General features: G+C 36.6%; 1 protein-coding gene across 1 annotated transcript in view; it reads left to right on the forward strand.

Annotated features, from left to right (window-relative positions):
* Positions 1-10,431: 10,431 nt before the first annotated feature.
* The window catches only part of LOC107667510 (adhesion G-protein coupled receptor F1-like), a 14,152-nt gene continuing 11,068 nt past the window's right edge, over positions 10,432-13,515 (forward strand). Inside the window, exons 1-3 of the mRNA XM_016459190.1 lie at positions 10,432-10,473; positions 11,109-11,313; positions 11,397-11,480. Coding sequence (XP_016314676.1) covers positions 10,443-10,473; positions 11,109-11,313; positions 11,397-11,480 — 320 coding nt within the window. The 5' untranslated portion in view covers positions 10,432-10,442. The remainder of the gene's footprint in view (positions 10,474-11,108; positions 11,314-11,396; positions 11,481-13,515) is intronic.

The following is a 13,515-nucleotide window of genomic DNA, read 5'->3' on the forward strand; positions in this document are numbered from 1 at the left end:
TTTTGTACCAGTTGATTATTTTAATCTTTGGCTATATTTGCAGCTCCACTGAAGTCATTCAAATACAGCATTGACATAAAAATCAATGCTTCAAGAGACGCCGAGATAGAGCACTTAAGGGCTTTGATTCTTGGGCAGAAATTCCCCATGTGCATCAAAAAAGGCATGAAAATCTCTGGTGCAGCTATCACTACAGGTAAGAGAAGTATAAGCAGAGTAATCCCATTCTGTCTACATTATTCTGAAAAATTATTTCAACATGACTTCTCTAATACCTTTCCAATTTGTTGAAATTGCAGTCTGTCTCTCAAATTCAAACAAAACCCGGTGCAAGTGTCAGAATCAATACGTTTGGTCCTCTGAACAATGCTCTAAACATGGTGTTTGTGGCCCCAGTCAAAATGATACCTGCAGATGCATCGCTTCTCTTCCAACTGACGGGACGTTCTGCAGACGAAGACCTGGTAAAGAAGTCTCTCTTTATTTAAAATCCAAGTTGACAACTGACGTGAGCATAAAAATCTAATAGAGTTTTTTACTGGTTGATTTATTGTTGTTTTTGCACAATTTTTGCAGCTCCTCTGAAGTTGTTCAAATACACCATTGACATAAAAATCAATGCTTCAAGAGACACTGTGATAGAGCACTTGAGGGCTTTGATTCACGGACAGAAATTCCCCACATGCATCAAAACAGGCATGAAAATCTCTAGTGCGACCATCACTACAGGTAAAAGAAGTACAAGCTGTGTAATGCCATTCTGATTACATTAATCCGAAAAATGATTTATATTTGTGTTCTCTGATATCTTAAAAATCTGTTTAATTTTAGTGTGTCTCTCAAATGTGAACAAAACCCAGTGCAAGTGTGAGAATCAATACGTTTGGTCCTCTAAACAATGCTCTAAACATGGCGTTTGTGGCCCTTATCAAAATGATACCTGCAGATGCATCGCTTCTTTTCCAACTGAAGGGACGTTCTGCCACCGACCTCCTGGTAAAGAAGTCTCTCTTTATTAAAAATCCAAGTTGACAACTGACTTGACCATAAAAGTCTAATAGATTTTTTTATCGGTTGATCATTTTGATTTTTGCACAATTTTTGCAGCTCCACTGAAGCCATTCAAATACAGCATTGACATAAAAATCAATGCTTCAAGAGAAGCTGTAATAGAGCGCTTGAGGGTTTTGATTCTTGGACAGAAATTCCCCATGTGTGCCAAAAAGGGCATGAAAATCTCTGGTGCAAACATCACTACAGGTAAGAGAAGTATAAGTGGTTTTATGCCATTCTATCCACATTAATCTGAAAATTATTTGTACATTGGTTCTCTAATACCTTTGCTATTTGTTGAATTTGCAGTTTGTCTCTCAAATTCAAACAAAACCCATTGTAAGTGCGAGAATCAATATGTTTGGTCCTCGGAACAATGCTCTAAACATGGCGTTTGTAGCCCCAATCAGAATGATACCTGCAGATGCATTGCTTCTCTTCCAGCTGACGGGACGTTCTGCCACCGACCACCTGGTAAAGAAGTCTCTCTTTATTTAAAATCCAAGTTGACAACTGGCATTATTATAAATCCAATGGAGTTTTTTCTACCACTTGATTATTTTCATCTTTGCCCAAATTTGCAGCTCCACTGACGCCATTCAAATACAGCATTGACATAAATATCAATGCTTCAAGAGAAGCTGTGATAGAGCGCTTGAGGGTTTTGATTCACGGACAGAAATTCCCCATGTGCATCAAAAAAGGCATGAAAATCTCTGGTGCAGCTATCACTACAGGTAAGAGAAGTATTAGTATAAGTGGTGTAATGCCATTATATCGACATTAATCTAAAAAAATTTTTATAAGTTCTGTAATATCTTTCTAATTTGTTGAATTTACAGTTTGCCTCTCAAATGTGAACAAAACCCAGTGTAAGTGTGAGAATCAATACGTTCGGTCCTCTAAACAATGCTCTAAACATGGCGTTTGTGGCCCTTATCAAAATGATACCTGCAGATGCATCGCTTCTTTTCCAACTGAAGGGACGTTCTGCCACCAACCTCCTGGTAAAGAAGTCTCTCTTTATTAAAAATCCAAGTTGACAACTGACTTGACCATAAAAGTCTAATAGATTTTTTTATCGGTTGATCATTTTGATTTTTGCACAATTTTTGCAGCTCCACTGAAGACGTTCAAATACAGCATCGACATAAAAATCAATGCTTCAAGAGAAGCTGTGATACAGCGCTTGAGGGCTTTGATTCTTGGACAGAAATTCCCCATGTGTGTCAAAAAAGGCATGAAAATCTCTGGTGCGACCATCACTACAGGTAAGAGAAGTATTAGTAGTATAAGTGGTGTTATGCCATTCTATCCACATTAATCTGAAAATTCTGACATGAGTTCTCTAATACCCTTCCAATTTGTTCAATTTGCAGTTTGTGTCTCAAATTCAAACAAAACCCAGTGTAAGTGTGAGAATCAATACGTTTGGTCCTCTGAACAATGCTCTAAACATGGTGTTTGTGGCCCCAATCAAAATGATACCTGCAGATGCATCGCTTCTCTTCCAGCTGAAGGGGCGTTCTGCCGGCCACCACCTGGTAAAGAAGTCTTTCTTTATTTAAAATTCAAGTTGAGTCCAGTCGTGTTTTGTACCAGTTGATTATTTTAATCTTTGGCTATATTTGCAGCTCCACTGAAGTCATTCAAATACAGCATTGGCATAAAAATCAATGCTTCAAGAGAAGCTGTTATAGAGCACTTAAGGGCTTTGATTCTTGGGCAGAAATTCCCCATGTGCATCAAAAAAGGCATGAAAATCTCTGGTGCAGCTATCACTACAGGTAAGAGAAGTAAAAGCAGAGTAATGCCATTCTGTCTACATTATTCTGAAAAATTATTTCAACATGAGTTCTCTAATACCTTTCCAATTTGTTGAAATTGCAGTTTGCCTCTCAAATTCAAACAAAACCCGGTGCAAGTGTGAGAATCAATACGTTTGGTCCTCTGAACAATGCTCTAAACATGGTGTTTGTGGCCCCAGTCAAAATGATACCTGCAGATGCATCGCTTCTTTTCCAACTGAAGGGACGTTCTGCAGACGAACACCTGGTAAGGTCTTTTTATTTCCAATCCAAGGTGGCAGTTGATGTAATTGTAAAATCTGATGCAGGTTTTGACCAGTGAAATATTTTTGACTTTGCCCAAATTTGCAGCTCCACTGAAGCCATTCAAATACAGCATTGACATAAATATCAATGCTTCAAGAGAAGCTGTGAAAATTCTGACATGAGTTCTCTAATACCCTTCCAATTTGTTCAATTTGCAGTTTGTGTCTCAAATTCAAAGAAAACCCAGTGTAAGTGTGAGAATCAATACGTTTGGTCCTCTGAACAATGCTCTAAACATGGTGTTTGTGGCCCCAATCAAAATGATACCTGCAGATTCATCGCTTCTCTTCCAGCTGACGGGGCGTTCTGCCGGCCACCACCTGGTAAAGAAGTCTTTCTTTATTTAAAATTCAAGTTGAGTCCAGTCGTGTTTTGTACCAGTTGATTATTTTAATCTTTGGCTATATTTGCAGCTCCACTGAAGTCATTCAAATACAGCATTGACATAAAAATCAATGCTTCAAGAGATGCCGTGATAGAGCAATTAAGGGCTTTGATTCTTGGGCAGAAATTCCCCATGTGCATCAAAAAAGGCATGAAAATCTCTGGTGCAGCTATCACTACAGGTAAGAGAAGTAAAAGCAGAGTAATGCCATTCTGTCTACATTATTCTGAAAAATTATTTCAACATGAGTTCTCTAATACCTTTCCAATTTGTTGAAATTGCAGTTTGCCTCTCAAATTCAAACAAAACCCGGTGCAAGTGTGAGAATCAATACGTTTGGTCCTCTGAACAATGCTCTAAACATGGTGTTTGTGGCCCCAGTCAAAATGATACCTGCAGATGCATCGCTTCTTTTCCAACTGAAGGGACGTTCTGCAGACGAACACCTGGTAAGGTCTTTTTATTTCCAATCCAAGGTGGCAGTTGATGTAATTGTAAAATCTGATGCAGGTTTTGACCAGTGAAATATTTTTGACTTTGCCCAAATTTGCAGCTCCACTGAAGCCATTCAAATACAGCATTGACATAAATATCAATGCTTCAAGAGAAGCTGTAATAGAGCGCTTGAGGGTTTTGATTCTTGGACAGAGATTCCCCATGTGCGCCAAAAAGGGCATGAAAATCTCTGGTGCAAACATCACTACAGGTAGAAGTATAAGTGGTTTTATGAAATTCTATCCACATTAATCCGAAAATTATTTGTACATTGGTTCTCTAATACCTTTCCAATTTGTTGAAATTGCAGTTTGTCTCTCAAATTCAAACAAAACCCGGTGCAAGTGCGAGAATCAATATGTTTGGTCCTCTGAACAATGCTCTAAACATGGCGTTTGTAGCCCCAATCAAAATGATACCTGCAGATGCATCACTTCTCTTCCAACTGAAGGGACGTTCTGCCGGCCACCACCTGGTAAAGAAGTGTTTATTTATTTAAAATCCAAGTTGAGTCCAGTCGTGTTTTGTACCAGTTGATTATTTTAATCTTTGGCTATATTTGCAGCTCCACTGAAGTCATTCAAATACAGCATTGACATAAAAATCAATGCTTCAAGAGAAGCTGTGATAGAGCACTTCAGGGCTTTGATTCTTGGGCAGAAATTCCCCATATGCATGAAAAAAGGCATGAAAATCTCTGGTGCAGCTATCACTACAGGTAAGAGAAGTATTAGTATAAGTGGTGTAATGCCATTATATCAACATTAATCTAAAAAATTATTTATAAGTTCTGTAATATCTTTCTAATTTGTTGAATTTACAGTTTGTCTCTCAAATTCAAACAAAACCCAGTGTAAGTGTGAGAATCAATACGTTTGGTCCTCTGAACAATGCTCTAAACATGGCATTTGTGGCCCAAATCAAAATGATACCTGCAGATGCATCGCTTCTCTTCCAACTGACGGGACGTTCTGCAGACGAAGACCTGGTAAAGAAGTCTCTCTTTATTTAAAATCCAAGTTGACAACTGACGTGAGCATAAAAATCTAATAGAGTTTTTTACTGGTTGATTATTGTCGTTTTTGCACAATTTTTGCAGCTCCTATGAAGTTGTTTAAATACACCATTGACATAAAAATCAATGCTTCAAGAGACACTGTGATAGAGCACTTGAGGGCTTTGATTCACGGACAGAAATTCCCCACATGCATCAAAACAGGCATGAAAATCTCTAGTGCGACCATCACTACAGGTAAAAGAAGTATAAGCTGTGTAATGCGATTCTGTTTACATTCATCCCGAAAAATTATTTCTATTTGTGTTCTCTGATATCTTAAAAATCTGTTTAATTTTAGTGTGTCTCTCAAATGTGAACAAAACCCAGTGCAAGTGTGAGAATCAATACGTTTGGTCCTCTAAACAATGCTCTAAACATGGCGTTTGTGGCCCTTATCAAAATGATACCTGCAGATGCATCGCTTCTTTTCCAACTGAAGGGACGTTCTGCCACCGACCTCCTGGTAAAGAAGTCTCTCTTTATTAAAAATCCAAGTTGACAACTGACTTGACCATAAAAGTCTAATAGATTTTTTTATCGGTTGATCATTTTGATTTTTGCACAATTTTTGCAGCTCCACTGAAGCCATTCAAATACAGCATTGACATAAATATCAATGCTTCAAGAGAAGCTGTGATAGAGAGCTTGAGGGTTTTGATTCACGGACAGAAATTCCCCATGTGTATCAAAAAAGGCATGAAAATCTCTGGTGCAGCTATCACTACAGGTAAGAGAAGTATTAGTATAAGTGGTGTAATGCCATTATATCGACATTAATCTAAAAAATTATTTATTAGATCTGTAATATCTTTCTAATTTGTTGAATTTACAGTTTGCCTCTCAAATTCAAACAAAACCCAGTGTAAGTGTGAGAATCAATATGTTTGGTCCTCTGAACAATGCTCTAAACATGGCATTTGTGGCCCAAATCAAAATGATACCTGCAGATGCATCGCTTCTCTTCCAACTGACGGGATGTTCTGCAGACGAACACCTGGTAAAGAAGTCTCTCTTTATTTAAAATCCAAGTTGACAACTGACGTGAGCATAAAAATCTAATAGAGTTTTTTACTGGTTGATTTATTGTTGTTTTTGCACAATTTTTGCAGCTCCTCTGAAGTTGTTCAAATACACCATTGACATAAAAATCAATGCTTCAAGAGACACTGTGATAGAGCACTTGAGGGCTTTGATTCACGGACAGAAATTCCCCACATGCATCAAAACAGGCATGAAAATCTCTAGTGCGACCATCACTACAGGTAAAAGAAGTACAAGCTGTGTAATGCCATTCTGATTACATTAATCCGAAAAATGATTTATATTTGTGTTCTCTGATATCTTAAAAATCTGTTTAATTTTAGTGTGTCTCTCAAATGCGAACAAAACCCAGTGCAAGTGTGAGAATCAATACATTTGGTCCTCTAAACAATGCTCTAAACATGGCGTTTGTGGCCCTGATCAAAATGATACCTGCAGATGCATCGCTTCTTTTCCAACTGAAGGGACGTTCTGCCACCGACCTCCTGGTAAAGAAGTCTCTCTTTATTAAAAATCCAAGTTGACAACTGACTTGACCATAAAAGTCTAATAGATTTTTTTATCGGTTGATTATTTTGATTTTTGCACAATTTTTGCAGCTCCACTGAAGACGTTCAAATACAGCATCAACATAAAAATCAATGCTTCAAGAGAAGCTGTGATAGAGCGCTTGAGGGCTTTGATTCTTGGACAGAAATTCCCCATGTGCATCAAAAAAAGCATGAAAATCTCTGGTGCGACCATCACTACAGGTAAGAGAAGTATTAGTAGTATAAGTGGTGTTATGCCATTCTATCCACATTAATCTGAAAATTCTTACATGAGTTCTCTAATACCCTTCCAATTTGTTCAATTTGCAGTTTGTGTCTCAAATTCAAACAAAACCCAGTGTAAGTGTGAGAATCAATACTTTTGGTCCTCTGAACAATGCTCTAAACATGGTGTTTGTGGCCCCAGTCAAAATGATACCTGCAGATGCATCACTTCTCTTCCAACTGAAGGGACGTTCTGCCGGCCACCACCTGGTAAAGAAGTCTTTCTTTATTTAAAATTCAAGTTGAGTCCAGTCGTGTTTTGTACCAGTTGATTATTTTAATCTTTGGCTATATTTGCAGCTCCACTGAAGTCATTCAAATACAGCATTGGCATAAAAATCAATGCTTCAAGAGAAGCTGTTATAGAGCACTTAAGGGCTTTGATTCTTGGGCAGAAATTCCCCATGTGCATCAAAAAAGGCATGAAAATCTCTGGTGCAGCTATCACTACAGGTAAGAGAAGTATTAGTATAAGTGGTGCAATGCCATTATATCAACATTAATCTAAAAAATTATTTATAAGTTCTGTAATATCTTTCTAATTTGTTGAATTTACAGTTTGTCTCTCAAATTCAAACAAAACCCAGTGTAAGTGTGAGAATCAATATGTTTGGTCCTCTGAACAATGCTCTAAACATGGCATTTGTGGCCCAAATCAAAATGATACCTGCAGATGCATCGCTTCTCTTCCAACTGACGGGACGTTCTGCAGACGAAGACCTGGTAAAGAAGTCTCTCTTTATTTAAAATCCAAGTTGACAACTGACGTGAGCATAAAAATCTAATAGAGTTTTTTACTGGTTGATTATTGTCGTTTTTGCACAATTTTTGCAGCTCCTATGAAGTTGTTTAAATACACCATTGACATAAAAATCAATGCTTCAAGAGACACTGTGATAGAGCACTTGAGGGCTTTGATTCACGGACAGAAATTCCCCACATGCATCAAAACAGGCATGAAAATCTCTAGTGCGACCATCACTACAGGTAAAAGAAGTATAAGCTGTGTAATGCCATCCTGTTTACATTCATCCCGAAAAATGATTTATATTTGTGTTCTCTGATGTCTTAAAAATCTGTTTAATTTTAGTGTGTCTCTCAAATGCGAACAAAACCCAGTGCAAGTGTGAGAATCAATACATTTGGTCCTCTAAACAATGCTCTAAACATGGCGTTTGTGGCCCTGATCAAAATGATACCTGCAGATGCATCGCTTCTTTTCCAACTGAAGGGACGTTCTGCCACCGACCTCCTGGTAAAGAAGTCTCTCTTTATTAAAAATCCAAGTTGACAACTGACTTGACCATAAAAGTCTAATAGATTTTTTAATCGGTTGATCATTTTGATTTTTGCACAATTTTTGCAGCTCCACTGAAGCCATTCAAATACAGCATTGACATAAAAATCAATGCTTCAAGAGACACCGTTATAGAGCGCTTGAGGGCTTTGATTCTTGGGCAGAAGTTCCCCATGTGCATCAAAAAAGGCATGAAAATCTCTGGTGCAAACATCACTACAGGTAAGAGAAGTATAAGAGGTGTAATACAATTTTGTCCACATTAATCTGAAAAAAATATTTCTACATGGGTTCTCCAGTGTCCTCACAATTTGTTTAATTTGTAGTGTGTTTCTCAAATGCGAACAAATCCCAGTGCAAATGTGAGAACCAATACATTTGGTCCTCTGAACAATGCTCTAAACATGGTCTTTGTGGCCCCAGTCAAAATGATACCTGCAGATGCATAACTTCTCTTCCAACTGACGGGACGTTCTGCCGGCCACCATCTGGTAAAGAAGTCTCTCTTTATTTCAAATCCAAGGTGATAGCGGACATGATCATAAAGTTTGTTGCAGATTTTGACCAGTAAATTAGGGGCAAAGCACCGAAGGTGTGTAGGCACCTACTGTATCCATTAGTCTTCTTCTTATTTGTAATTATTATTTTACTAATTAAATAATTAATTATTATTATTTTCATTAACAAAATTTTGGAGTCTCTAACTCAAACCCTCTAGAGCCTAAGTTGCACTCACCTTTGTGCTAATAACTTTTGAAACGTAAGGGCTAGAAAAAAATTTTTCCCCTCTAATTCCTTGGATCAAGACTATTCGAATGCACCCTATGATTTTATTTTCCATCATAAAATTTTTCCATCATTTTGAATTTATTGAAAAACCTGTTTTTTGGAACTCCATCTACACTTTTTTGTCAATTTTTCATGAAAATCGAACCATATCACCTTTCTACCATATCAACTAAACAATATGGAAATTAAGTTAATCAATCAAACTGTTTCCAAATACTGCACAAATGAATTTGTCGAAAAGCTCGCCAAAATGGATGTGAGACTATATCTCGGCAACGCTTCAGCATATTCAGACCAAACTTGGTTCGTGCTATGACAACCATGATCTGAGGTTACCTACAAAGTTTCAGCACAGTTCCACCTTGTTAGAGATATGAAAAATGGCTATTTTTACTTAAAACATCTGAACGGTGTGGCCAAATCACCAATCACAAGACTGGACTCTTTACATTCAGAGCAGAATGCTGGGTTGAATGGTACCCAATTTTCCCATGTCGGACATTTTTGGGTGTTGGCCATTTTGAATTTTGAAAAAATAAATGCTATATTTAAACTTGCTATGTGTCTTCGGCACCATGCCCTGAAGGTACCCAAAAAGTTTTGTGACATCACCACCTTGTGGTCAAAAATTATAATGAATTGTCAAAAAACACTAATAACTTTTGAATCATTTTGCCTACCGTCACGAGACTAGTCTTGATAGATTCCTTGGATCATGCCAAGAACATCAATACCAATTATGCCATAATCGGCTGAACTTCCTGCCCGCCATTTTGAATTGTTGAAAACCTACTTTTTCAAACTCCTGCTAGACTTGTAGTCACCAATTTTCACCAAAATCATCTTTAGAGTATGCTGGCAAAAAAATTATGGATTTCATGTCGATAATCAAAACCGTTTTCATTTATTGCATTAACAAATTTGATGGCATGATGCCAAACTGCATCTCAGGCTGTATCTGCAAAGCTATGACACACTAACACCAAACTTTATGTATGTCATTGTCACCTCACACTGACCACACCACATTCATTTGGTAACGGCTCCACCTATTGGTCAAAATTGATTAATCATTAAATCAGGTTACTAAAGACATCATTTATGATTTTTCAGCCAGTTTGAGTAAAATCACATTAAATTATCTTTAATTACTCATTGTTGCATTTGACCTGAACCTCTCTGCCATGCTTGCTCCTCATTCTGCCTCTCTTGTGCTTGGCCCCTTAATTATGGCTTGCAGCAATATTTATTTTTGTTTTTGGCCAAATTTGCAGCTCCACTGAAGTCATTCAAATACACCATTGACATAAAAATCAATGCTTCAAGAGAAGCTGTGATAGAGCAATTGAGGGCTTTGATTCTTGGACAGAAATTCCCCATGTGCATCAAAAAAGGCATGAAAATCTCTGGTGCAGCTATCACTACAGGTAAGAGAAGCATAAGCTGTGTAATGCCATTCTGTCAACATTAATCTGAAAATTATTTTCTTTGCGTATTCTCCATCATCTTAACAATTTGTTTAATTTCAGTGTGTCTCTCAAATTCAAATAAAACCCAGTGTAAGTGTGAGAATCAATATGTTTGGTTCCCTGAACAATGCTCTAAACATGGCGCTTGCAGCCCCAATCAAAATGATACCTGCAGATGCATCGCTTCTCTTCCAACTGATGAGGCGTTCTGCCGGCCACCACCTGGTAAAGAAGTCTCTCTTTATTTAAAATCCAAGCTGACAACTGGCATGATTATAAAAAGTTTATGGAGTTTTTTTACTGGTTGACTATTTTACTCTTTACGCAATTTTTGCAGCTCCACTGAAGTCATTCAAATACACCATTGACATAAAAATCAATGCTTCAAGAGAAGCTGTGATAGAGCGCTTGAGGGCTTTGATTCTTGGACAGAAATTCCCCATGTGCATCAAAAAAGACATGAAAATCTCTGGTGCAGCTATCACTACAGGTAAGAGAAGTATAAGCTGTGTAATGCCATTCTGTCAACATTAATCTGAAAATTATTTTCTTTGCGTATTCTCCATCATCTTAACAATTTGTTCAATTTGCAGTTTGTCTCTCAAATTCAAACAAAACCCAGTGTAAGTGTGAGAATCAATACGTTTGGTCCTCTGAACAATGCTCTAAACATGGTGTTTGTGGCCCCAGTCAAAATGATACCTGCAGATGCATCACTTCTCTTCCAGCTGACGGGGCGTTCTGCCGGCCACCACCTGGTAAAGAAGTTGCTAAAATACAAGCTAAAAATTCATCTTTGCCCAATTTTTGCAGTCTAATTATAAGTAGAATGACAGTAAAGCTAATGTAATCAGATTAATTGATATCCATTCTGATTGTAGGCTGTCCCATACGTTCAACCATAATCCCAACAACAATAAGTGTATCTACACCATCAGTGCCAACAGCAACAAGTACCACAGCAGGTATGAATTTTTGCAGTAAAATTAGCAACAAATGTGACATGGCTTAATATGTTAAATGGATAATCAAATGCATTTTTTTATTATTTTATAATGTTTCCTGATGTGCAGTCATAATCTTAGTATGTTTTTTCATCAAAAACAGTCATAATGTAGATATAAATGGTTATTTTCTACCATGAATTTTGCCCTGTGATTTGAACATCTTTGCATATGAAATGAGCATTAGCCTACATGTGGAACTATCTGGAAAACATTTACTGTGGTTTTACTACTATTATATTTAGAACTACTCCCGTTGCATCCTGTTCTGTATATAATCACAATATAGATAACAGATGGTTTTCACTCTACTGTACTAACAGAAACAATGTGAAGTTGTTCGTTTAGTCACTGGCCTGATTCACTAATGCATAAACAGTTAAACGTGTTACACTTATCACAGGTCATGATGGTCTTGAAATGCAGTTTCAGATTTTTATATTGTTACTCAAGTTTTTTTTGTTACACCAAAAAAGGTATTTATTCTATCTCCGTTTGAATTTGATTTTTGACTTCGTAGATGTTACAAGTCTTTCAACCCAGATCCCAGACATAGCTGAGAGTACAACAATAACAAGTCCTCCAACATCTACTCCAATAGCAGAAACGACTAGTAAGTGATCATATTAATTTATTTACATAGCATTGTCACCAACATCTAAAATCTTCAGAGGTGTGTTTAGCAGTTACCATGTTTACTTTTTTGTTCAGTAGTTGCCAGGCAATATTCATGACCTATATTTTTTCTGATTTTGTAGATGTTACAAGCCTTTCAACCCTAAACCCAAATACAGCTGAGAGTACAACAATGACCAATCCTTCAACATCTACTCCAATAGCAGAAACGACTAGTAAGTGATCATACAATTCAATTTACATGGCATCTTCACCAACACTTAAAATCTTCAGAGGTATGTTTAACACTTACTTTGATTTTGTAAAATTCACTAATTACTAGACAATATTCATTACATAATAAATTAGGCTTTTACTTGTCAGATCAACAAAACCCTTGCTTTTCATAGGCTTTACTATCCCTGCAACCTCAAAGACAACTGAGAGGACAAAAGCAGTAACAAGTGATCTGACATTTACTCCAACAGCAGAAACAAGTAAGTGATTCTACAGACCCCTTCATACCAGAAAGATGTTCCTGTGTGTACTAAATCTGGTTTATGTTATTGATTTCTTTTTTTTTCTTCTTTTTTTTACATTATTCTTTATATTCATATTGCTTTTTAAATATGTTTTTAAATAGTAATTTCCCACAACAAATGCACTTGCTACTCCAAATGACTTTATGATGCAAAATTCATGTAAACACAGTCAGAAAATAAGAAAAAAAAGAAAAAAAGAGAAAAATCTCTCACTGCCCTTGCCAGGAATACTTTTGGATACTTGAAGCTTTTTTAAATATTGGAAGAAAAAAAAAAAACCTTATTGTTTTAATGTGTTTCTGTGTTCAATTATTTACACATAATAATTTTTTTTCCAAAAGTATTTAATTAGTATACAAGTAATTTAATAAAAGTGCACAAATGGATATTTAGAAAATTATTAGAAAATGATTTAGTAAATAGTAAATTCATTAATTAATAAGAAAAATGTTGATCAAGAACTTTCTGAGTTTCGAATCAGGATTCCCAGAACTGTCAGATCGGACTCTGAGGTGCCTAAAGATTCACACACAAAAACACAACAGCATAAACACTGTAATGAGTAAATTAAATCTGTAAAATGTTGCATTGCAACTGCAAAATCTGTTAAAACTACAAAATGTACAACATCAACAGCTCATCATTTTGTAAAAGTATATTGTTTTAAAAATTTACATGCAGTTTGTGCTTAGATAATTCATATGTTATGCACACTTATTTTAATGAAAAAAAAAATACAGTAAATCCAACACCGGAACAAACAACAATGCCGGAACCAGTGACAACACCAAAACCAGCAACAACACCAAAACCAGTAACAACGCAGAAACCAACAACAA

The sequence above is a fragment of the Sinocyclocheilus anshuiensis genome, unplaced genomic scaffold (assembly GCF_001515605.1).
Source record: "Sinocyclocheilus anshuiensis isolate Anshui unplaced genomic scaffold, SAMN03320099.WGS_v1.1 scaffold1132, whole genome shotgun sequence".
Lineage (NCBI taxonomy): Eukaryota > Metazoa > Chordata > Actinopteri > Cypriniformes > Cyprinidae > Sinocyclocheilus > Sinocyclocheilus anshuiensis.